The following is a 26,988-nucleotide window of genomic DNA, read 5'->3' as shown; positions in this document are numbered from 1 at the left end:
GCGGAGCAAGGCTCCGGACGCGCAGGCTCAGCGGCCATGGCCCACGGGCCCAGCCACTCCGCGGCACGTGGGATCCTCCCGGACTGGGGCACGAACCCGTGTCCCCTGCATCGGCAGGCAGACTCCCAACCACTGCACCACCAGCGAAGCCCTCATTGTGGTTTTAATATGCAGTTTCCTCATGACTAATAATATTGAGTAACTTTTCATGTGTTTATTTGACATCCATATCTTTTCTCTGATGAAATGTCTGTTCAGATCTTGATCTTTTTAAAAATTGGCTTATTTTCTTATTATTGAGTTATGAGAGTTTATTACATGGTCCACATACAAGTTCTTTATAAGTGTTACTACACAAATGTTTGTTACCCAGCCTGTGGTTTGTCTTATTAGCAGACGTTTTTAATTGATGAAGTCCAATTTTTTCTTTTTTGGTTAGTGTTCCTTCTAAGAAATCTTTGTTTAACTCAAGGTCAGAAAGATATTTTTTTTTTCCTTCAATGATACAAATAGGTGGAGAAATATACCATGTTCTTGGATTGGAAGAATGAACATTGTGAAAATGACTCTACTACCCAAAGCAATCTACAGATTCAATGCAATCCCTATCAAACTACCACTGGCATTTTTTACAGAACTAGAACAAAAAATTTCACAATTTGTATGGAAACACATAAGAACAAGCTCAATTCCCACCTCCTCCGTAAAGCCCTCCAGGACTACCCTCTGTTGATTCTTTTCCCTCTGAGATCCTAGAGCACGCTATACCAACCAGTTTTCAGGGGGAAATTCTTTGCCTCTCCTCCTGTGTGTTCATCTTTTCTCTCCAACTCGACTATAGCGTTCTTGAACGGAAATCAGTATTACCGAGTGACTGAATATACTTTTCACGAGTAAGAAAATCAACTTAGGATTTTTTAACTTTACAGTAATGCGAAAGCAATACGCATTCAGTAGAAACTACTTCGACTTTTGAATTTTGAGCTTTCCTCGGGCCCACCGTATGGGGAAAGACACTTCCTCCTGATGCTGGGTGGCAAAGCCCCAGCTCCCCACCAGCCACGCGACCACACCAGGAGACAGCGGATAGATGCAACCACCACGGACCCAGACAAGCACTCTGCTTGTCAGTACAGTAGTCAATAAATTACACGAGATGGTCAGCACTTTATTAAAAAATAGTCCTTGCATTAGATGATTTTGCCCAACTATAGGCTAACCTAGGTGTTCTGAGTGCACTGAATGTAGGTGAAGCTAAGCAGTGATGTTTGACACGTCAGGTGTATTAAATGCATTTTCAATTTATGATATTTTCAACTTACCATGGGTTTACTGGGACGTAACCCCATGGTAAGTTGAGGAAGATCTGTACAACAGAAGCAGCAGCCAAGGAACCAGTAGGAGAAATAATGGTTTTTATTTAAAGACAGTCACGGCATGGAAGCAACCTAAGTGTCCATCAACAGATGAATGGATAAAGAAGATGTGGCACATATATACAATGGAATATTACTCAGCCATAAAAAGAAATGAAACTGAGTTATTTGTAATGAGGTGGATAGACCTGGAGTCTGTCATACAGAGTGAAGTAAGTCAGAAGGAGAAAAACAAATACCGTATGCTAACACATATATATGTAATCTAAGAAAAAAAATGTCATGAAGAGATTAGTGGTAGGATGGGAATAAAACACAGACCTACTAGAGCATGGACTTGAGGACGTGGGGAGGGGGAAGGGTAAGCTGTGATGAAGTGAGAGAGTGGCAGGGACATATATGCACTACCAAATGTAAATTAGATAGCTAGTGGGAAGCTGCCGCATAGCACAGGGAGATCACCTCTGTGCTTTGTGACCATGAGAGGGGTGGGATAGGGAGGGTGGGAGGGAGGGAGACACAAGAGGGAAGAGATATGGGAACATATGTATATGTATAACTGATTCACTTTGTTGTAAAGGAGAAACTAACACACTATTGTAAAACAGTTATACTCCAATAAAGATGTTAAAAAAAAAAAATAAAACAATAAAAAAAAAAAAAAAGATGTTTTATCTTTTTAGGTTTTACATTTAGGGCAATGATTCTTTTCGAGTTAACTTTTGTATATGGTATGAAGTTGAAAATATTCTCCTTTGTCCACTGAATACTTTGACACCTTTATTAATAAATTCCTGATTAAATAGGTAATTTTCTAGGGAAATATAATTTACTAAAGTGACTCAAGACATGAAAATCCCATATAGACTAACAGGCATGGTCGAAATGTTAAAATGTATCTAAGCCCAGTGAGTTGTTTTTTTGTTTGTTTTTCTTTTTTTTTTTTTTGGCTGTGTTGGGTCTTAGTTGCAGCACACGGGATCTTTGTTGAGGCATTCGCTATCCTTTGTTGCAGCACGCAGGCTCTTCATTGCGGTTCATAGGCCTCTCTCTAGTTGTGGTGGTGGGTTTTCTCTCTCTAGTAGTGGCACGCAGGCTCCAGGGTGCATGGGCTCTGTAGTTTGTGGCACATGGGCTCTCTCGTTGAGGCGCGTGAGCTCAGTAGTTGTGGCACGTGGGCTTAGTTGCTCTGCGGCATGTGGGATCTTAGTTCCCCACCAGGGATCAAACCCGTGTCCCCTGCATTGAAAGGCGTATTCTTTACCACTGGACCACTAGGGAAGTCCCCCAGTGAGTCTTATGGACAGTTTCATTAATAGTTTGAAGAAGCAGATAATTATAATGCTGTATCACACACTGTAGAGAAAAAGAAAGTACACCCATTTGTTTTATAAAATTAGCAAAATCTTGATAACTGAGAGCTGACAAAGATAGTGCAAAAAGAAAATTGAAATTTGTCCTATCTCACTTAATGAATATAGTTATAGAAAGTCTGTATAAAGTACTTGCAGATTAAATTCAACAAGTCATTATTACATTTTTTTCTGATTTCAAAAACAATACATATTTCCTCCAGAAAATATAAAGTGGTGTAAAGTAGAAAAATTTAAGTCACACTTGATCTTTCCACCCTGTGGTAACTACTGATAATATTTTGATATATTTACTTCCATGTATTTTTCCAGAGCAGTTATCTATATAGTTATAGATAACTATATTACTATATCTATATTGTTATTTTAACATACTGATTAGAACTGCTTCTTTCCCCATTGGATATGTCAGATCTCTCAGTATATTAGAAGAATATAACCAAGAGGAATTCTTTCAAGATCTAAGTATTATATTAAGAAAACTATAAATAATAACACATTAGTACATTGATAAGTCAAAAGAACAGGAGGAAAACGATATGCTTATCTCTACTGATCACAAAAATTTTTGATAAAATTCAACTATTCCACTCAAAGCTTTTATTACACTAAGAATAGGATAATTTATTTTTATTCTAAAATACTTAAATAATAACAAGCACCTATATTTTCTACTCAATTGATTTTAAAATTAGTAACATTAGGGCATATTTATAAAAGTTAGTTACAATCTCCTTTGAGTACTACTCTCCAGTGACAACCCATAACATGAATGTTGTGTATATCCTTTTTTTTTTTTTTTTTTTTTAAGCAGAGGTCTTCTTAGAAGCCCATGTGATTTAAATTTATTTATTTATTTATTTATTTATGGCTGTGTTGGGTCTTTGTTTCTGTGTGAGGGCTTTCTCTAGTTGTGGCGAGCGGGGGCCACTCTTCATCGCGGTGCACGGGCCTCTCACTATCGCGGCCTCTCTTGTTGCGGAGCACAGGCTCCAGACGTGCAGGCTCAGTGGTTGTGGCTCATGGGCCCAGTTGCTCTGCAGCATGTGGGATCTTCCCAGACCAGGGCTGGAACCTGTGTCCCCTGCATTGGCAGGCAGATTCTCAACCACTGTGCCACCAGGGAAGCCCGTGTATATCCTTTTAGTTCATTTTTTTCTTTTATAATATGCTTACATAATCCTTTAATAAGATAAAGAATAGCTATCTGAAACCAAGAGACACTAGCACACTTACCAGTGAAATACTGAAGAAATGTCCACTAGAGCAAGAACAAGACAAGAATGCCCACTGTTACTTTATTTAACATTATTTTGGGGGTTCTTAGTGCAGTAAGATGAGCAATCATTAGAGGTATGTTTCCAATAACGAACAAAATAAGTACATAGTTGTTGGCTAATATTATTCTCTCTTCAGAAAAATATTCCCAAAAGAATCAACTGAAAAAGAATTCAGTAACATTGCTGATAAATGCAAACTAAATGTTCAAAAATGAATCATTAAAATTTTTATATATATTAGAATAAATTATATCTAAAAAACTAAGGAGATTAAAAGTATTTACAACAACCAAAATTATAAAATACCTATGAATGGTCTTAATAAGAAAAGTACATAACTTATAAAACTAGAAATTTGCTATCATAGATAAGTAAATAAAGGCATTACATCAAGAAATAAGAAAATTTACTAGTGTCCATCTACCCAATTTACCTAAAGAAATAACCTTGATAAACAGCAGTATGCACAGCACAGTGTATTGGCATATTCAGATTTAAAAGTGTGTATTATTTTTATTAAAGAAAAGAAAACTTTAAAGTTCTTGAAATTTTTATGGTTTAATAGTAAGTGATGAGTGGGACTTCCTTTCCGGTCCAGTGGTTAAGACTCTGCACTGTTGCAGGGGGCACGGGTTCAATCCCTGGTTTGGGAACTAAGATCCCTCAAGCCCCATGGCACGGCCAAAATAAAAATATAAATAAATGTTTTTCTTCAACTTTACTTCAAATTCAGGGTAAGTATGATCAGTGGGATTTAAAAGTTGGTAATAAAACTTTGTATGAACATTTCCCATTAGGCAGGGGACCATTAGTTTCAGAACAACCTCAGTGGTTGGCTTCTTGGGCCTGTAGAGTTCTATCATACTAAAAATGGCCTTTCACGATAGAGCTTTGACTTGATTCAAAGGCAGGATAGGTTTTACAAGATTGCAACATGAAACATCAGTGGAGTCCAAAACACGCACAGATGTGCACACACATACACACCCAGTAATGGAGGCTTCCATTAAAAGAGGGGGATAGTAGTATAATGGACTATCTTGTAGAATGATGTTGATGGCCTTCAGTTCCTCATTGAAGATGTGTGTGTGTGTGTGTGTGTGTGTGTGGAGGCTTCCATTAAAAGAGGGGGATAGTAGTATAATGGACTATCTTGTAGAATGATGTTGATGGCCTTCAGTTCCTCATTGAAGATGTGTGTGTGTGTGTGTGTGTATGTGTTTAATATTTATTTATTCTGGCTGCGTCAGATCTTAGTTGCGGCATGCAGGATCTTCGTTGAGGCATACAGGCTCTTAGGCATGGTTTGCAGACTTCTTGGTTGCGGTATGCAGATTCTTAGCTGTGGCATGCAAACTCTTTAGTTGCATCATGCGTGCAGGATCTAGTTCCCCGACCAGGGATCGAACCCAGGCCCCCTGCATTGGGAGCGCTGAGTCTTAACCCAGTGGACCACCAGGGAAGTCCCAAAGATTTGTGTTTTGTTTTTTCCTCATCAAACTAGTGTGTGTATCTCTTGGTTGCCAGAGTGATATCGTATCAGATTGCAGTCTGTAGCTACAGCTTTCTTTTTTTTCACTGCATGAGAATATTAAATAAATACTACATTTTACTTGACTATTTAAACATTATCATCGGCAGGCAGACTCTCAACCACTGCGCCACCAGGGAAGCCCAGATTTAGGTTTCTTTTGATGATTGTGTATCTTCTGTTTTTCTTCTTTGATCTCCCAAAATAATTTAAATGGTGTAAAGCAGATGGGTCTAGCAGCTTTATTTTGTCCATTTTATACCCCGCCCCCCACCCCAGGTCAGTCTTTTCCCTCTTCAGCATAGAGCTGGATAATCAAAGGGCTTGAATAGCAATAACCTGTAGGAATTATGTCTTAAATAGTAAAAGAGAAAAGTGGCACCAAAGAAAAGACATTCTTGCTGGGGTGAAGCGCTTTGGTGTGTGCTTGTTACTTCTAGTTATAATCTCATAATGCATCCAGGGCCAGTAGCTTAACATTGGTTACAGTGAAGTCCAGTTGGTTTTGCTTGATAATTTATTGTCATACTCACTAAATACCCTAACCAATCAAAAGGGGGAAAAAGAGGTTGGATGGGTGATTGGCTGGCTGAGTGATTCATTAAGTCATTTAATAAATTTTCCTAGGCACATTGCCCTAGCTGCCCTGAAGGACAAAAAAAAAAACAAACAAACAAAAGAATAAGATATACTTTCACCAAATGACCCAACAATCCCACTACTGGGTATATACCCAGAGAAAACTATAATTAAAAGAAACACATGCACCCCAATGTTCATAGCAGCACTGTTTACAATAGCTAGGACATGGAAGCAACCTAAATGTCCATCAACAGAGGAATGGATAAAGAAGATGTGGTGCATATATAAATGGAATGTTACTCAGCCATAAAAAGGAATAAAATTGGGTCATTTGTAGAGACGTGGATGGACGTAGAGAGTGTCATACGGAGTGAAGTAAGTCAGAAAGAGAAAAGCAAATATCGTATAATAAGGCATATGTGTGGAATCTAGAAAAATGGTATAGGTGATCTTATTTGCAAAGCAGAAGTAGAGACATAGACGTAGAGAACAAATGTATGGATACCAAGGGAGAAAGCGGTGGGGAGGCAGGAATTGGGAGACTGGGATTGACAAATATACATTATTGATGCTATGTATAAAATGGACAACTGATGGGAACATACTGTATAGCACAGGGAACTCTACCTAATGCACTGTGGTAACCTAAATGGGAGGGAAGTCCAAAAGGGATGGGATATCTGTATGTGTGGCTGATTCATTTTGTTGTGCAGTGGAGGCTAACAGAATATTGTAAAGCAGCCGTACTCCAATAAAAATTAATTTTAAATAAAGAATAAGATATAGATATGGTTTCATCACTCAGAGAGGAGATTAAAAGCTATTAATGCTAGGCAGAATGAATAAGTGTTTTTATACAGATAAAAATAATTGTGTTATTGGAATTTCATGCCATGTTATTCAACATGACTTGTACTTAAGGAAATTATTAAAACAAAACTTGCTTTATAGCATCTATATTGCCTTTTCTATATCTGTGTTGTTTGAACAGTTTAATACTGATGACTTTAAGTAGAGTTTTTTTGTTTTAATTGTTTTTGTCTCATATCTAACAGGAAAATTTGGTGAACATGGAGAAATAGGAAAAACTAGGGGCTCCTAAGTACCTTAGGGAGTATGGATAGACAGTACCTGGTGGTGAAGCACACTTGTACATTGCTAATAATGATTGCTCCCAGTAGCATACATGTGGATTAAAGATGTAAACCTGTGCTTCAGTAATTTGGGTTTCTCATGCAGTATTGGGGCTGAAGTATTTTTGTTCTAGATTTGGTTTGAGGAATAGTAGAAATGTCTGTATCCCATATAGCCAACTTTTCTTGATTCTAGACCTTTCATTTATTTTCTAAGTAATTCCTTTAAAAATTGATTTTGAGATAAGAAACATCATTCTTTTTGGTAGTCATACTGGAAATATCCGGGGTAAGCTAAGAGAACAAATTGTTGGTGTTTTTAATTTTAACATTGTCATTTTGGGCAATTCACATAACTGTTCTGTACCTGAATTTTACTTTTGTTAAAGTACTACCTCCTAAAGTTTTCATAAGGTTAAAAATAAATGTTCTTATCTAAACACCTAGGAGGTATTGTGTGAATTCAAAGTCCATTTCGTAGTACAAACTATCTTATAGTAGTTGGGAGTGGAAATTCACATCCAGATTACTTAGATATGAACCTTAGCTTTGCCGTTTATTAGCTATGAACTCCTTGGACAGGTTTACCCCTGGGTGACTTAGTTTCCTCAACTACTAAATGGGGATAATAAATGGTATCCTTCTTATAGCCTTGCTGTAAGAATTAGACAAAACAAAACACTTAGAATAGTCCCTGGCATTATAATACATGGTCGATTAATGTTAGCTATTATTATCCATAGAGAATGGGGAGAAGGAATGCATAGGAAGTTGAACTTAATTTACCTTTCTAAGCTTTAGCTTTCTTTTTCATCAGATCTTTTGTTAGAGATGTTCATCTGTAACAGTAAATCATTTTGAGTTTAGTATTATTTTCTTTATGTTTTGATTTTTTTGATGGAAACTTTTACCATTTAATGAAATGATCAGAAACCAGAAAACAGGAATGAAGGAAAGAAGAAGCAGAGACCAGAAATCAGCTTTGAGTGATTAAAAACTGGTGGTGCTACTTTAGTCCTTTTGTTTATCTTAGGAACTAGAAGAAAAGTGGAGCTATTTTTTTAATCAGTTTTTTATAAGTCTAAAAGCAGCAGTAATTAAAAGATTATGTCACTGTAAGCATCTATGGAAGTGAATTTATAGTAACATGTAACCCATAGCTAAGTTAGCAAGATAATCTCAATTATATCTGTCTTTTTCTTTCCTGTTTGTCATGAAACTGTTCAGTGATTTATTATAATATGTTCAGTACCTACAGGCCTGGCATGTTTCCCAAAACAAATACTCCATAACCTGAAAGGGACACTTAACAAGCTAAACTAGTGAAGGATCTTACTTTCCCTTTGCCTCCCTCCATTTTTTTTTTTTTGCGGTACTCGGGCCTCTCACTGTTGTGGCCTCTCCCGTTGCGGAGCACAGGCTCCGGACGCGCAGGCTCAGCAGCCATGGCTCACGGGCCCAGCCGCTGCGCGGCATGTGGGACCTTCCCGGACCGGGGCACGAACCCTTGTCCCCTGCATCGGCAGGCGGACTCTCAACCACTGCGCCACCAGGGAAGCGCCTGCCTCCCTCCATTTAAAAAAATATTTATTGAATGCCTTCTATGTGCTGAGAAGTATGTTACTAGCTGAGGATATAAAGACAATTTCTGTTCAAAGAATGCAGGAGAGACAAATAAGTAAGTAGATAATTTTAACAAAAGTGATTTATACCCCTATATGTAGAGGTATATACAGGGTGACTTCGGAGTACTGAAGGGGTGCATAATTCAGTCTTAATTATAGAAAGGTAGATGTTCAAGGAGGGATTCCTAGAGGAAGTGAAACATAAACTGAATTTTGAAGGAGTGGGAGTTAGCCAGATTAAGGAATGGAGGGAGAGGACATTTTAGGCAGCTAGAAGAGCAGATGCATAGATAGATAGACCTGGGCAAATATATCGTCGTTTAAGAATTCCAAGTGGTTTGGAATAGGACTAAGACAGCAGGCATGGGAGAGTGGTGAGAGAAAAGGTTAGACAGAAAGATAGGCATTAGCGCAGCAACATGGATGGACCTAGAGATTGTCATACTGAGTGAAGTAAGACACACAGAGAAAGACAAATATTTGATATCACTTATATGTGGAATCTAAAAAAATGGTACAAATGAACTTATTTACAAAAGAGAAAGAGAGTCACAGATGTAGAAAACAAACTTATGGTTACCAAGAGGGAAGGGGGGGAGGGATAAACTGGGAGATTGGGATTGACATATACACACTGCTGTATATAAAATAACTAATAAGAACCTACTGTATAACACTGGGAACTCTACTCAATACTCTGTAATGGCCTGTATGGGAAAAGAATCTAAAAAAGAGTGGATATATGTATACGTATAACTGATTCACTTTGCTGTATACCTGAAACTAACGCAACAGTGTAAATCAACTATACTCCAGTAAAAATTAAACAAAAAAAAAAGAGAAAGAAAGATAGACATTGGGCCAGGTCTTGAAGGAATTTTAATAAGCTGTGAAGAGCACTGTCAGATTTGTGTTTTTGTAAAGGTCATGGTGGTACCACTGTTGAGAATAGATCAGAAAGGGACAAAACTGGAGTCAGGTAAGAAGGAAATTATTACTGTCCCAAACACACATAAAAGGATGTCACATTTGAAAGCTGTGATCCACAAATAAATTCTGCCAGACTGGGATTTATAAAATTGTTTAAAGATATAGAAGACTTTTTGTCCCAAGTTAATAAATCCCAGGAGAATCATTTTAGCCCTTTATCTTTTTTTCTTTTCATTCACAATAAACTTGGTTGTCAGCAATTTGGATTTTAGGATAGGTGGTATTCTGAAGGCTCTTGGTGCCTAGGCCTGGGAACAAGATGAGAATGGGTAAAGTGTTTAATAGCTAATTGGATCCTGTTTGATTTGGGGCTTTTTCAACAAAGGAACTTATTTTTAGGCTGAAAAAACAGTAATCAGATTTGCATCTTGGATGGTTTTATTTGGTGACTACATTTTTATAGACCCGGTAGCACTAATAAAGATTAGCTTTTCAGGAAGGTTAAACTAGGATTGGGCTCATTGCTTTAACATAGACAGATGAGCAAAGGGACAGGTTGTTCATATTTTCTCTGATCTCATACATTGTTTTCCTAAAGTGTTAAGGTGTTTCACTGTTACTTTTCTTTTTTTTACAAGATTTAGAAGCAAAGGTATGTATAATCCAAAACACTGTTTCTCTTTGAATTTAGAAATTATATACATAACCTTTTTTTTCTCTTGCACCTCACCTCCTAGGTTCTGTGGTTGTGAAAGTTTGAGAGTTTTGAGGGAAGAGAATGGTATAAAAGAGATGGCTATTTCTTACATGGAAAATGAAGAATAAAGTACATTTGAATTACTGGCTGAAGCAAGTTTGATAGAAACACCATTTATATGGTCATCCTTGGTTCTTTTGTGGAATTACTGTTGACTCATAGTGTAACCAGGTGTTCATTACTCAGAATTTTTATTTAGTAGAAGATGAAGTCTGTGTTCTCCTGCACGTGTACCAGAAAAGAATGTTTAAGGAGATTTCTTGTCAGAAATTTCTGAATAACTTTTACAAATGTTATAGCTATCATCAGACTTATTGTATTTCCACTGGATATGTGGCTGAGTGTTGGTAATATTTGGATTTCTTTCTCACTGTCTGAAAGTAAAACTGAGTACCAAATGAGTTAGAAAGAGTTATGAAAGAGAGAAGGAAGGAGAGACGTGGCAGTGACTAGTAGTCATCTCTGAGTCATCAGCAATGAATGCCACTCTACTGGAGAACATTCAGTGTTTCAAAACCCTGTGACGGGCAGCTCCTTGATTTCCGACTGGTTAGTTTCTACACATCATTGATACCTCCAGGTTCCTTAGTAGACAGAGGCCACTTGGGACTTAGTTTTTATGAATATCATGTGGTTTTATTAAATATTTTTTTCTTTAAGATTAAGATTTCTCAATCACTTTCATTGTAACTACATGAAAAAATACTATTTGGGGTAGATAGAATATTAAATGGACGGCCAGTAAGGTGGAGGTTGTTAATTTTCAATTGGTAACAAATGGATATAATTCTCAGTAGATCATTAAATTGAAATAAAACCATCCTTCCTTGAGCTTTGAGTTATTAATAGTCAAAGACTTTACTTGAGTGTTACTAGGAAAAGAAACAGTAATTCAACTGTTAAAGTAAGGGTATCAAAGATTGTGAGTATAGGGCTTCCCTGGTGGTGCAGTGGTTGAGAGTCCGCCTGCCAATGCAGGGGACGCGGGTTCGTGCCCCGGTCCGGGAGGATCCCACGTGCTGCAGAGCGGCTGGGCCCGTGAGCCATGGCCGCTGAGTCTGCGCGTCCGGAGCCTGTGCTCCGCGGCGGGAGGGGCCACAACAGTGAGAGGAGGCCCACGTACCTCAAAAAAAAAAAAAAAAAAAAAAAAAAATTGTGAGTATAAATAGCTCAATAGTTTGTGACTGAATAAAAGGAAACTTGTTTTTTTAACTGTCAATGTTCCTTAGGAGTATACTGCCTCTAGTAGTTGGTGTTTAGTCATTGGTGCCATGGAAAATAGATACCACATGCTGATGAAATACTGTTTTGCATTGTTACTGGGAGACTTGTAAGTGTACTTTAAAAATACTTTGGGTTTGGCCCGTCTGATAGAACTTTGTGCAGTGATGGAAATGTTCTAGATCTGCACCATGCAGTGTGGTAGCCATGTGTGAAATGTGGCTAGTACAACTGAGAAACTGAATTGCAAATTGTGTTTAATATAAATGTATTAAATATTAATATAGATATAAATAATCATACGTAACTAGTGACCACAGTATTAGACAGCACATCTTTAAATATTTGAGAACTGAGCAGCCCATTTGATAACTCTTACTTCGCTGACCAGTCATTAAAATATACTGTAGTTGTAATTAATATTTACTTTTAGTACGTTAATTGAGGAATGTGTTGTTTATTTCAGGTCTTTGTTGATATGTCATCTTCCCAATGAGGCCCTTCTGCTTGCACAGTTTATAATTTAGCACCCTCTTTCTCAGCCCATCGTATTTCCTTTCCCTGAATAATTTTTTTTCTATAGCACTTATCACCATCTAACATACTAGAAAGAAGGCATAGATTTTTTCCCTCTTTGTATCCAGTCAGTGTTTCCAACACCTAGAACAATAACTGATACTTTAGAGGTGCTCAGGACATTTTTGTGGAATGAATAAATGAGCATTGTGGTTTCCCAATAATAATACCCCAATTCATTAGGCACTTATTTTGCATTCTATGGCAAGCATTGAGTTGGATTAGCTATATAAAGTGCACCATGGCCACTGTTCTCTTCCGTAATAAAACATTTCTTGGAACCATTATTTGAAACAGAACACTGAATTGGTTGTCGTTAGTTTGACTCTGCTGTAGAATTTCAGAACCTGAAGGGAGCTTGGCAATAATTTGATTCAGGTGCCTGATGTCACATAGTGGATTAAAGTTTGATAAATGTCATTTGTATCCTCTTCTCATTTCCCTTTTTCCCTCATCCACACAACCTGCGAATCTTTTTGCTCAATTTTTTTTTTCCACTTCTCATCTCCATTCAGCTAATTCTTTTTTCTTAATTAGGATTTTTTAAAATTAATTAATTTATTTATTTTTGGCTGCATTGGGTCTTCGTTGCCGTGCATGGGCTTCTCATTGCCATGGCTTCTCTTGTTGCAGAGCACGGGCTTTAGGTGTGCAGGCTTCAGTAGTTGTGGTGTGCGGGCTCACTAGTTGTTGCTCGCAGGCTCTAGAGCGCAGGCTCAGTAGTTGTGGTGCACGGGCTCAGTTGCTCCGCAGCATGTGGGATATTCCTGGACCAGGGCTCGAACCCGTGCCCCCTGCGTTGGCAGGCGGATTCTTAAACACTGAGCCATCAGGGAAGTCCCCATTCAGCTAATTCTCATTTTCATCTAGGCCTACCTTTTCCACTGACTCTGTGTACTCTGAGGAACTACCTAATCCCTTAACCCAACCAGAGAGAAATGTTTCATCTTTCTTAACTGAAACTTTCCTGTTTACTATAATTTTTATAACTAACTCCTCAGTTCTAGAAACATCTCCTGACCACTAGGGCATCCTTAAGAATTTATTGTCTTTGAAACAGAAACTTTAAGAGAAAGCAAAAAGAATTTCTGTATCTCCAATTTCCTAGCCTGAGGTCTCTTATTCCATGGATCTGAAAGCAGTCCTGCTGGCATAATTTAGTTTCTTTCTCCCATAAACAAAGTCCAACATACTGTAGGTTTGTAATCATATACATTACTTCATGCCTGCCATATGTATAGCCACTTTGATGTTAAAGGTGTAGCAGAACCTCCCCATTTTTTCCTAAGGAACGGTGGTACTTAAATGTAAGCATTCGGCGCGGGGGGGGGGGAGTTATTTATGTGAAGAATCTAAGTGAGGTGAGAAGGATCCAAATATATTAAGCACTTTCAGTCATCAGACTGTAATTTAGAGATTTCTCTTATTTGATCCTCAGAAAAACTCTGAGTAATTGTCTCTATCTCATATAAGTTAAGTAATTGTTCAGAGTCACCTAATCAGCAAATGGAAAAGCTGAAATTTTACATAGTTATGTATATGTAACTCCAAAGCCTCGAAAGCTTTCCTCTGTTGGTAAGCCATGCTTCCTTCTGGAAGTGGGGGTAGGCAGGGGACAAGAGTTACAGTATTTGATGTAGAATAGGTGGCACGTGTGTTCATTTTTTGCCTCCAGTGAGCCAGCCACAGAAAGAAACCAGTGTCATTGGGAGTAAGAGGGATGAGTATCTGGTGGTACCAGTGGCTCCCCCTTAACTTTAATCTCTGTCTTTCAGCCTGTTCTTCTGGCTAGTTCACATGGAGTAGAAGTGCTTTCTGCTGAGGATCTTGAGCCTAGCAGTCGTGATTATATGAGGGTTTATGTAAACATTCACCTGACACATTTGTCTTCTTTGAAAGTTATTACGACTTGCAAAGCAGTAAATTCTCAAAAACCATCATAAGCATGCCATTTTTTCACACAGAATTGAGATTTTCACAGTAGTTCTCAAGATTGTTTGGAATGATAAACTAGTCTATGGTCTTGACATTTCTTCCAGCCTTCGCCTGTGGCACTTTTCGCCTTAACTGTCTTTTTTTTTTTTTTTTTTTTTTGGTGGTACGCAGGCCTCTCACTGTTGTGGCCTCTCCCGTTGTGGAGCACAGGCTCCGGACGCACAGGCTCAGCAGCCATGGCTCATGGGCCCAGCTGCTCCGCGGCATGTGGGATCTTCCCGGACCGGGGCATTAACCTGTGTCCCCTGCATTGGCAGGTGGACTCTCAACCACTGCGCCACCAGGGAAATCTGCCTTAACTGTCTTTTGCTACCAGATTCTGTGAGCAAAGCTTAAAGTTGAGGAATGCTGTTTCTTCCCTTGTCCTCAAGGTTAATAAATACTTTGCATGTCCACCGTGCACTGAGTCGTGCCAGGCACTGAGGGCTTAAGTGTAAACACATCATGGTTCCTGCCCAGCAGAGAAGTCGGAAGATCATTGCAGTTTAGGGTGATACATCCGGCACCATCAGTCATGAGCAGCTCTTTACCTCTCCAGTCTTATCTCTTGCTGCCCTTACCTTTTTCTCACCTCTGTTATTCCTTCTGTGACTGACTCTCTCAGATTTTAGAAGTCACTTAATTCAAGATATTTTCTCTCATGTCTCAGGAGAAAGCTAGATGCCCCCAGCCCCATCAATATGTGTTTGCGTAGCACCTTGGTACTTATCATGCTCTATTGTTGATCCTACTTATTTGAACTGTAATCACCTTAAGGACAAAAACTATTCTTTTTAGTTCCAGTGCATTGCTGGGCACATAATCATTGATCAGGAAATCTCTGTCTGAATTCTGCGTGAGTGACTAAGAAAAGGCTGTTAATAGTGGAAGCAACATTTGAGCCAATTCTTAAAGGATGGGCAGGAGTTCCCTAGATGGATCTGGGTAAGAAATTCCATGCCAAGGGAGTGGTTTGTACAAATAGATGAGACAATGAAGAGTTTACAAGTGACTAGCAAGGCTTTCTGATTTCCACATGGAATATGAGACATAGGTTATTAATCGTAGGATGTTATCTCCTATTCAGAGCCAGCCAGACTAGATTAGAGTTAGATGGTGGAATAAAGAATAGAAAGCTGCTCCCACCCTCAATTATATATAAAGTTGAAAATTAGTCTTTTACTTGAATATGTATCTGTGTGACCTGTTAATAATTTCTGTTGGTCAGCCTTTCCAAGAGGAAAGTGACTTTCTTCCCAACCTGTCACTAGAGCTCACCTCCTTGAGACATCTCAAACTTAAAGTGGTATGCTGAATTAAGCTGAGGGAGATGTAATTGAAATAGCGAAGAGCTTACTCTCCTAGGTAAGCCAATTTATACTGGTACCTCAGCATAAAAGTACATTTAAATGGAAGCATTATACTTTTGTGATTGATCTTGTAAACTGTTTATTGACAATATAAAGCATGTTCTCACGTTAGTGTCTGATGTGCTGGCCAATGTTTGAATGTTCAGCAGTGTTTGTTTAGAAACAGTTCTTCGATAAAATGAGACTGCTTGGGGGCTTCAATTGCTATCTAAATCTAAGCTGTAACTTAGATTCCTTTGCATATTAAACTTTATAAGGCCTTTTTTGCTCTTTCCCTAAATAAAATAGAAAGAGATTCACAAATTTTAATCTGTTACTTGCCCCATTCCTTGAGGCAATGAGCTATGGAAGAAAAGTACTCTAAAAAGAGAGTATCTTATTAGGTGACACTTAAGAGAGAGTTGTCTACTTCTTATAAAGTTGAAGTGAGAGTTACCTTTGCATTTCTAAAATGTAAAACATGGGAAACTAGAATGAACACAAGGCCTTATTGTTAAATTTTAAAGCCATCAGTGGGCCAATACTTTCCCCTCTCCCTGCTTGTCTGCTTTTGTCGGCACAAAGTAAATATTGATTGTTAAAATGAAACTGAAACATGCTGGTTAGGGAACATGTGTTGGTTTGGTCCATAGGTGACAGAATTAGAATCTCTGAGAGATTTGTCATTGTTGTAGAGTGTGGACTTCCCTGGGAAGTGAATATATCTTTAGGAAATAAATATTTCCTTGGTGGTTTATACAAGAGCCAAAGTGAGTCCTGGAGTTAGAATCAGGAGTCTTGGGTTTTAGTCCTGTCTCTGAGCAAAGCATTTAACCTCTTGAACCCTCAATTTCCTTCTTCTGTAAAGAATAGGAGATTGAGCCAAATGATCACTAAGAATCCTTTTTCTAATCTTTGAGTTTATTGCTGCTTTCAAATACCCAAGATCAGCAGTGAGCCAAGTCAGGTTGGACATTTAAATTTGGCAGGTGGTAAACAGCAGCCATATGAGGATCCTTAAATCTCTCTGTTCTACTCTTGTATAATTCTGTCAACATGAACTAGATTCTATAATACTGTTTCTGGGCTCTGTGTGTGTGTGTGTATGTGTATGTGTGTTTAATGTGCCTGGTTTGAACTGATTCATGATAATACACACATCTGGGCTGTTCCATCTGCTTAATGTTTCTGTGCACCAACCTGATTGTGTTCAGACTTCCTCCTTGGCCTGCTTCTTCCAGTTTGCTCTCTGGATTCATGGTATAGAAATGTCATCCTCTTCCATTTCTGACTAACCTCCTTGTAATGACTGGGTTTTCTGCCACGTACCATTGTCTGGCTGCCCCTGACCTGCCCTCTCCTTTTTTGACTTGTTTTTTTTTTTTTACCATAACAGCTATGATAGGTATTGCTTGCATTTATTGAGAGCTTTCCATGTGCCAGGCACATTACAAAGTGCTTTATTTCTGTTCATGTCATTTAATGCCTTGTACTGGTAAGTATTGTTATGCCCACTTCCCGAATGAGGAAACTGAGGCTCAGGGAGGTGAAATAACTTGCCTAGTGTTAACACCTAGTAATAGGTCTGGAATTAAAATTTTAGTCTGTCTCCAGAGCTCATCTTCTTAAACAATATGCCGTATTGTCTGCATGATGATGATAACTACAATATGCTGAGCACCTACTAGGTGCTGGGCAATGCATTTGCCACCTTTTGCTTCCCCATTTTACAGTAGTGTAAAATGGTGGTGCCCTTGCACATGATCTGCTTTTAGGCTAATAAATGTAAGGGCCAGCCAGCTTAGAAGGAATTTCACATTCTTAGATTGGCGCATTCTTTTAATGTAAAATTTCGCTGTTTTTTTTCTTTTATTCTTTCCTATTTTAATGGTCAATATCATAATTTTTTTTACCACTACCAGTACTAACAACTGAGTTTTGCCCAAGTGTACACTTTTTTTTTTCTTACTGATGCCTTAGCAATGTTGTTTTCTTATTCCTTACCTTTGCTACTTTTTTTACTCAAAAGCAGATAATAGAGATAAGATATGGGGAAAGAGGAGCAGGTGCTAAGGAAAGGCAAAGGAAAAATCCAGATACTAGAAATCTTTCTGAAATCTCAGTTTGGAGAACAGAGTTTTAAACTAAAAGCTCTGTTTTAGGGGTAGCTGTCATTTGTTAATGGAATATTAGGGCTTTGACAAAAACAGGATTTGACCTCAGTAGCCTTATTCTCATCTGATAATAGGGTAAATAATATATTCTTCACAATGCCTGTTTATTTGTGGTGATAATTAAAGGACATAGACAGTATAAAACTCCTTAATATAGTGCTCAAAATTGTTAGTTCCCCCTTTACCTTCAGATGTTAAATTCATCAAGCTATATCCTTAATATTTATGTATATGGCTGTATATAAATTACTTATATCTGAATAAAAAAGAAAAACCAGCATGCAGGCTGGCCCTTCCATTGCTGCATGTGGTTAGCTGATACTGCCTATGTATTATATGCAGCACGTAGGGCTACTCCCTATAGTTTTGTATTCCTCAAGATCATTATTGAACTTTAGCAGAAAGAGAAATATTGCATAATACCTTAAAAATATTTATTTCAAGTTTACTATTTTCGTAAGCAAAATTTTCAGAAATATTTCTTTTTATTTTTAGAAAAGGTATATTTAATTCTAAAATATTGTTCCTAATGTTATTAACTCCCAATACACAGATCTCATTCTGCTCTGAGTATGCCACTCACAGGTACGAAATACAGTTTTAGAGCAAACAGTGAAATGTCAGAATGGTCTGATTTTGAGGTAAGCCTGTATCTAAAATGTACCTTTGAATGGACTTCTGCTCCCATCAGCCTGCTTACGCATAACCCTGATGTTTTTTGTGTGATTAAATTTACAAATTCTTTGGTAGACTCTTGAGCAGCCTCCCTTTCTTCGTGACTATGAGTCTGGAAAGTTGTAACCCAGCTCAGTGTCAGAAAAAGTAGGTGTGGACTTTGAGGGCTGTGCCGCTCAGCAGCTAGAATGTGGTTGGCAGTCTCCTCCCCTTCCTGCACTTGAGCTCTTCACAGTGTGCACTCTGGAATGACAGGCATTCCTATGTGAAGAGAGCCAGCGTGAAGACATATTTGTGAGAAACACCAGTGCCTTGTCCGGGATACAGGGAGACAGAAACTCCTGCAGATTAACTGACTTCCTGCCATTTCCTGATGTCTGGCGGTGACACTGAGAGAGGAGTGCATGTCCCCTCCTTATGTGGATTTATCGTTTAAGAAAAGTTCACTTTGGCTGGGGACAATTTGTTGTTGTGAGACACATCAGACAACATAATCATGGGGCAAGCTGACATCTCCAGACCGGTAAATCCAGATGGAGTTGGTGAGTAATAGAAGGCAAAGAAACAAAATCTTGACAGAGGCAAGGCAGATCCGTAGGTGAAGTTGACTTATTTTATAGGAATTTGAATGTGAGGATTTTGATGTTTTTAACTTTGGGATGTTTATCACTTTGTGAAGAATAAATGAAAAAATAAGTTAATTTTTCATTCAGTTATATTAATTTACCACTCATAGTTGCGTTTTACTGGATCCTTTTGGACTTTTTAAAGATAATATTGCTAGTAAACGATTTGTTAATTTCTTGCCCTGGCAGAACATAAGTGCTACAGGAACTCATGTTTAGAAATGAATGGTGTTTTACTGCTCTTTGCAGAACTTGGGCAGCTGATATATACATGTGGTATAGAATTAGAATTGTTGACTTCTATAAACAGGACCTGTTTTGTTTTGTTTTGTTTTGTTTTGTTTTGTTTTGTTGGCTGCAGCATGCGGGATCTTAGTTCCCCGACCAGTTCCACCAGGCCCCCTGAAGTGAAGCACAGAGTCCTAACCACTGGACCACCAGGGAATTCCCAACAGGACCATTTTTGAGATTTGACTTAATTTTTTAGACTCAGTTATACATTTTCCAAATAAGTCTCAGGCTTTTTCCATTGTGCTGGTGTTTCCGTTTCTCATAAGGCAATACTTGGTATAAACATTTCTGAAGGCAGTGCTTTGCGTCTGAAGTGTTATTGTCTCAGAGATAGCTGGAGACCAGGCTGATAAGTGTAGCCAGAGTTTCAAAGCATATAAGTGAAATGGAAGTCCACTGTCACTAAAAGACTCATTTTCCCAACCTTGTGGGGTTTTGTATAAAATGAAGGTGGAAAGGTGGGAAAGATAGATTTAAGTGGATATTCATTAAAGGCTTCCTAAATATAAACAAAGTGGGCGAAAGCCTGTGAATCATTTCTTGACATTATACTTTTTTTTTTTTAAGATTTATACCTTTTTATACCTTCTCTTTGATTTATGAAGCAGCAGAAAACATGTTCAGTCTCAGGGTGCTTTTGTTTTCCCCCAGAAATGAAAAATGTTAGTGACTTTAAAGAAAACCATAAAGTGTGGGAACACAGGTAACATGCCCAAATGTGTCTCATGATTTAATGTAATTTCATTTCTAAAGGTATGTTTTCCCCTGAGAACTTGCCAGATGAAATTCCTACAAAGTACTTTTCATGTTTTATTGAAACTGAGGCACATGGATCGCAAAGTGAGTCATTCAGCCACAGATTTTTAGGACTGAAATCAGAACTTGACTTACTTTACTTTGATCACCAGGGCTGGGTCCATATCAATTCAGTAGCTCGTTTTTGTTCTGTTTTGTTTTGTTTTTATTCCCTTAATGAAATCGTTCACATTGGGTTGGCCGAAAAATTCGTACGATGTTAACGGAAAAACCCGAATGAACTTTTTGGCCAACCCAATGGCTAAAAAAGGGTATAGAGGAAAATATAAAGGACCCTCTGGGGCCTCTACTCAGCTTAAGAGATGAAATTAAAAACAGAGTTATAGGGCTTCCCTGGTGGCGCGTGGTTGAGAGTCCGCCTGCCGATGCAGGGGATATGGGTTCGTGCCCCGGTCCAGGAAGACCCCACATGCCGCGGAGCGGCTAGGCCCGTGGGCCATGGCCGCTGAGCCTGCGCGTCCGGAGCCTGTGCTCCGCAACGGGAGAGGCCACAACAGTGAGAGGCCCGCGTACCGCACACACACACAAAAAAAACCCGGAGTTATATCCCACCCCACCCCTCTCTCTATGCCTACATTCCCTTATGATGGCATTTTGCTTGTTTTCTCCCAGAGGTAACCACTCTCCTGAATTTGGTAAATTCCCTTTTGGGCCACTAAATTCTCCTGTGGTTTCTACTACAAAGGTGGTTCTCTTTTAACAAGTCAGGATGTAAATCATGCTCGGCATTTATCTATGAGATGGAAATGAAAGGTCTTTGAAAAGCAAGAAATGGGTAAGCAGGTACAACGTACTAATGAGTGGTGATATTTATGAAGAATGCCCATTTAACATCTATATACTAGACAAAAAATTTCATCTCAACAGATAAAGTTTCAAATTTTTTCTGCCTATTAAAAAAAAGTAGGGCTCATCATTCATCAATTTTTCCTTCTACCAATAACCCTAATAAAAGTCCTATGAAGTGGGGAGTTCCCTGGTGGCCTAGTGGTTAGGATTCTGGGCTTCCACTGCCACGTTGCAGGTTCAATCCCTGGTATGGGAACTGAGATCCCACAAGCCGTGCAGCGCGGCCAAAAAAAAAAAAAAAAGATTTACTGAGATAAAACTTTCAAATAATACTTTGTAGTTCTCAATCAACATAAAAAGCTGTTTCTGTGTTCACTAGAATCCTTTACTATGTATCATATTAAAACGAACAGCTAAAAAAAAATAGAACAGCTGATTTAGCACATGTCCTTAAATTAGGCACAAGACCAAAGATATTTATTTATTTATTTAGCTGAGCTGGGTCTTAGTTGCGGCATGCATGTGGGATCTAGTTCCCTGACCAGTGATCGAACCCAGCCCCCTGCATTGGGAGCATGAGTCTTAGCCACTGGACCACCAGGGAAGTACCAAGAATTTTAGTGAACTCTACCCAACCATTTAGGCTGGAACTTTCCTCCTCTCTCTACCTTTCCATTCCCCCTCTCTAGCTCTTTTTTTTTCCCCCATCATATACCTTTCACTCAATAATTAGCCTCTTTTTTCCCCACTTTTCCTTTGTATGAGAATATATTGCTTTAAAAGATGTCATATTGTAATACAGGAGCTCCCAATCCCCGGGCCGCATACCGGTATCCCCATCACTCATATTACTGCCTGAACCATCCCCCACACACACCCCCCATCCATTGAAAAATTGTTTTCCACGAAACTGGTCCCTGGTGGCAAAAAAGTTGGGGACCACTGTTGTAATATTTCCTCTTTCCTTCATTCCTTTTCCATCAGTATTCGATTCATTTTACTCTGAAATTTGTTGTTATGTGTTCTCCCACATGAGAATAGGAGTGGTTTTGGGAAAGGTGCTTTAGAAATAATTTTGTTATTTGGAGGCAAAGTTAGTAAGGAGATTGCTGGATGAATAAATTTTAATATAGCTATAGATCAATATTAACATAGAAATAAATAATAGATGGATTAATTAAAAATAAACTTCTTCATGAGACTTGAAAGAAGAACACTTGGCATTATTTGGTTACCAGAATTATCAGAGACATTTCTCATACCTATCTAGATCTAAAAATAAATGCTTCTGAGAAAGAAGGAACAGGTACACTTTCTTCATGTAATCCAGGAATCAAGAGAAAGTGTTAGGGGTCTGTCATGAACTCCTTAAAGGATTTTCTGTTGAGTACCAATCAAAAATTATTATTCCCTCTTTCTGCTTCAGTAGATTTTCTGAATGGCCTATTGTCACAACGGTGTGTTCCCTCTTTCTACTTGCAGGTTAATTTTGATAGGTTTAAAGTTTTTTTCCATGAGAGAATATATTTTCTGGCACCTCACCTTAAAACCTTTCTCTCAACTTAGAACTTTTATCAGAAAAGTATACATATCAAATTGCCAGAGTAAAGCAGCATCACTTCTTGACGCAGTTACGGTCAAAGATCTATTTTCCCAGAGTTGGAACCTCAGACCTAATTGTACCTGCAGGTACAGAGAGAGACCTTCTCCCTGGCTATCTTCTTGAGTGCTTTGCCCAGTTCTATTTCCCAAAGGTCAGAACTATGCAGTATTTCCAAGGGAAGTTATGGGACTGCTCTAGACAAAGCCTGCTTTGTTCATTAGTGGCAGGTTTTGCTTTCTGTAATTTTGTTGTAGTTTTCTAAAACAGTTTTTTAAATTCAATAATAATCCTCTTTCAGAAGGCAAAAATGAGTATGAGTACAATAGTATAAGTACCATAAATTAGTGTTCTCCATTTACAGAGTTCTAATGCTGTTAAAATGATTGTATGAAAGCAAGATCTGTTTCAAGCTAGATGAGCATAAAAGATAATTAAACAGAACCATTAGATTTTAAAAGTAATTGGCCACAATATATTTAAGTCAAACCATTATGCTGTATACCTTAAACTTAAAAAAAAAAAGATAATTGGTACCTCTTGATAATGGAGTATGTATCTCGTTGCACAAAGCTATGTATTTTTAAGTTTCGGACAATAACTGATTATTAAAAGTTTTGGGGGTAAAATGAGAGAATTTTATACACTTTAAATCTACACATTTTTTAAGACCCAACAAGGTATAAGAAATAGGTGTGGAACTAAGACAGTCCCAGTAATTTTGTTGCTGATTACTAAGCCTAGTGAAGGGGAGTGGGTAGTGAAGGCTATCTTGAAAACTAAGTTATCTGTCAACTACAATTGCCTGTGCCTTACCTTGCCTTCCAACGTGAATGACTAATTGGTTGTAAATCAGATTCTCAAATGAACTAGGTTTACCGTTTAACCCTGTTTTATCCCTTATCTCTAGCAAGTAATGTAGGTATAACGTGTATCTGTAGCAAATAGTTTATCTGAAGATGGAAAGTGCTAAGTAATTTTTTAATAATACTATACATTTATTTTAAAATCACCTCAGAAATTCATCTGGAACAACTAAACTTGAACTAAAAAACATTGAATTAAATGTTGACCAGCAAAAAACTGAGGGTTGAAGAAATAAACAGCTAGAACTCTGCATAATATGTGATATAAGAAACAAGCCTCTGAAATATGAGGTGCTACAACTTGGAGGAGGGAGTAAGTAGTTTAAACACCGGGGCATAGTTCCAGGGTACTTCTCAAACTGGAAACTCCAAACTGTAATTAGTTATCTTCCTCTCCTAACCTCCACCCCCTCCAAAAAACACCAAGACCTCCAACTCTGTGACTTGCTTTCCTAGTGGCCTGCGGCTGCATGACTTCTTTGGAACACACAATCCTAAAACTATAGCCAGCATTCTACACCCTGTTTTCTGGCAAAGGGAAACAAGGAGGGAAAAGCCACCTTGTTTTGGTTCTCATAGAAAACAGAATGGGACCATGAGGACATTTTAAATTCCATACTGAGTTTAAATAGAAACAATGGGGTATCCAAATGTGACTCCAAGCCTGTATTTCTTCTGTCAAATTGGAAATGGGGGCTGCCCTGGTGGCGCAGTTGTTAAGAATCAGTCTGCCAGTGCAGGGGAGACGGGTTTGAGCCCTGGTCCGGGAAGATCCCACATGCTGTGGAGCAACTAAGCCCGTGAGCCACAACTACTGAGCCTGCACTCTAGAGCCTGCAAGCCACAACTACTGAGCCTGCATGCCACAACTACTGAAGCCGCGTGCCTAGAGCCTGCAAGCCACAACTACTGAGCCTAAATGCCACAACTACTGAAGCTGCGTGCCTAGAGCCTGTACTCTGCAACAAGAGAAGCCACCGCAAGGAGAAGCCCACGCACTGCAACGAAGAGTAGCCCCCGCTCACCGCAACTAGAGAAAGCCCGTGCGCAGCAACAAAGACCCAGTGCAGCCAAAAATAAATAAATAATTGGAAATGGGAGGGAGATGGTCATAAAATCAGAATTGTTGAGAACAAATCTTCGGTTGATGTGCAGATTTGCTTATGAACAGTTTCAAATTCACCTCCCTAAGCCCTTTATTTATGAGTACGGAAACAATATTTGAGGTGTAATTGTATCATTAAAAATAAGAAAGATGGGCTTCCCTGGTGGCGCAGTGGTTGAGAGTCCGCCTGCCGATGCGGGGGACACGGGTTCGTGCCCTGGTTCGGGAAGATCCCACATGCCGTGGAGCGGCTGGGCCCATGAGCCATGGCCGCTGAGCCTCCGCGTCCGGAGCCTGCGCTCCGCAATGGGAGAGGCCAGAACAGTGAGAGGCCTGCGTACCGCAAAAAAAAAAAAAAAAAAAAAAAAGAAAGATGGTTTCTCAATACCTGAGTATACTTTTTCTTGTATAATTTATTCATCCATCAGTTTCTCTTTCTTTCTATTGCAGTTTTCTAAGTGATGCAATTGAATTTTCTTGAAGTCAGACAAAAATTCACAGTAAGAAGCCTGAATAGTTTCAGTGGATCCAAGAATGCTACGGAGATTAGTAGCTTCAATTAGATCTAATCAGCCACTGCTATCAAGAATTTATGCATACTTTAAAACCCTTTATTCCACAGCTGAAAAGTTTACACCTGGTGAATTTAGATTACCGTTAAATTTGGTCTCTAGCTACTTTAGCACAAGATTGTACTCATGGTGAACAAGGGTGGTATTCTTAAAAGAATGTAGGACTAGAAACTGTTGTTTGGGTGATCCAAATGTACTTACTTTAACATGTGTCACTGCTCCAAGAAAATGTCCTTGAATAGTTTAATTTGCTTAATACTTCAGACTATGATTTTTATGTAGGAAATAATTCTTTTTTTTTTTTAATTTATTTTTGGCTGCATTGGGTCTTCGTTCTTCTAGTTGTGGCGAGCGGGGGCTACTCTGTGTTGCAGTGCATGGGCTTCTCACTGCGGTGGCTTGTCTTGTTGCGGAGCACGGGCTCTAGGCACGCGGGTTTCAGTAGTTGTGGCACACGGACTCAGTAGCTATGCCTTGCGGGCTCTAGAGCGCAGGCTCAGTAGTTGTGGCACACGGGCTTAGTCGCTCCGCGGCATGTGGGATCTTCCCAGACCAGGGCTCGAACCCGTGTCCCCTGCATTGGCAGGTGGATTCTTAACCACTGTGCCAACAGAGAAGCCCAGAAATAATTCATTTCTATAGGAACCTAATGTTTAGAAAGAATTGTTTTCTTTTATGTATTTATATGTATTCTGGACTCTATTAACTGTCATGATTTGAAAGCTCCCACTTTCAAAGTAAATTTGTTTTTATTCTAATTATAAAAGCCATACATGTTCACTGTAAAATAAAAACACACACACACACACAAAATATAAGAAGCTAGAAGAAGCACAGATATCCTGTAGTCCTATCATCAAATTATATTTACATTTTTGTTTAGTTCTTCCCATCCTTTTTTTTTTGAATTTTTGAATTTTATTTTATTTATTTGTTTATACAGCATGTTCTTATTAGTTATCTATTTCATACATATTAGTGTATATATGTCAATCCCAATCTTCCAATTCATCCCACCACCAACACCCCTCCCCCCTGCCCACCACTTTCCCCCCTTGGTGTCCATACGTTTGTTCTCTACATCTGTATCTCTTTTTCTGCCCTGGAAACCGGTTCATCTGTACCATTTTTCTAGGTTCCACATATATGCGTTAATATACGGTATTTGTTTTTCTGACTTACTTCACTCTATATGACAGTCTCTAGATCCATCCACGTATCTACAAATGACCCAGTTTCGTTCCTTTTTATGTCTGAGTAATATTCCATTCTATATATGTACCACATCTTCTTTATCCATTCATCTGTCGATGGGCATTTAGGTTGCTTCCATGACCTGGCTATTGGAAATAGTGCTGCAATGAACAATGGGGTGCATGTGTCTTTTTGAATTACGGTTTTCTCAGGGTATATGCCCAGTAGTGGGATTGCTGGGTCATATGGTAATTCTATTTTTAGTTTTTTAAGGAACTTCCATACTGTTCTCCATAGTGGCTGTATCACTTTACATTCCAACCAACAGTGCAGGAGGATTCCCTTTTCTCCACACCCTCTCCAGTATTTATTGTTTGTAGATTTTCTTATGATGCCCATTCTAACTGGTGTGAGGTGATACCTCATTGTAGTTTTGATTTGCAGTTCTCTAATAATTAGTGATGTTGAGCAGCTTTTCATGTGCTTCTTGGCCATCTGTATGTCATCTTTGGAGAAATGTCTATTTAGGTCTTCTGCCCATTTTTTGATTGGGTTGTTTGTTTTTTTAATATC

The 26,988-nt window shown here is 38.7% G+C and overlaps 1 protein-coding gene across 7 annotated transcripts in view; it reads left to right on the top strand.

Moving 5' to 3' along the window:
- Positions 1-26,988, top strand: part of PHACTR4 (phosphatase and actin regulator 4) — an 85,010-nt gene that overhangs the window by 18,423 nt on the left and 39,599 nt on the right. For 3 of the 7 annotated variants that reach the window (XM_007100892.4, XM_024125249.3, XM_007100893.4), the window contains exon 1: positions 18,817-19,098. The exons of the other annotated variants lie outside the window; for them this stretch is intronic. In XM_007100892.4, the coding sequence (XP_007100954.1) occupies positions 19,053-19,098 (46 nt within the window). In that variant the 5' untranslated portion in view covers positions 18,817-19,052. Of the gene's footprint in view, positions 1-18,816; positions 19,099-26,988 lie in introns of those variants that run through there. 7 annotated transcript variants of the gene reach the window in all.

This window comes from Physeter macrocephalus, chromosome 3 (assembly GCF_002837175.3).
Source record: "Physeter macrocephalus isolate SW-GA chromosome 3, ASM283717v5, whole genome shotgun sequence".
Taxonomy (NCBI): Eukaryota; Metazoa; Chordata; class Mammalia; order Artiodactyla; family Physeteridae; genus Physeter; species Physeter macrocephalus.
The sequence above is the reverse complement of the archived record's forward strand: the minus strand, read 5'-3'. Positions and strand labels throughout refer to the sequence as shown.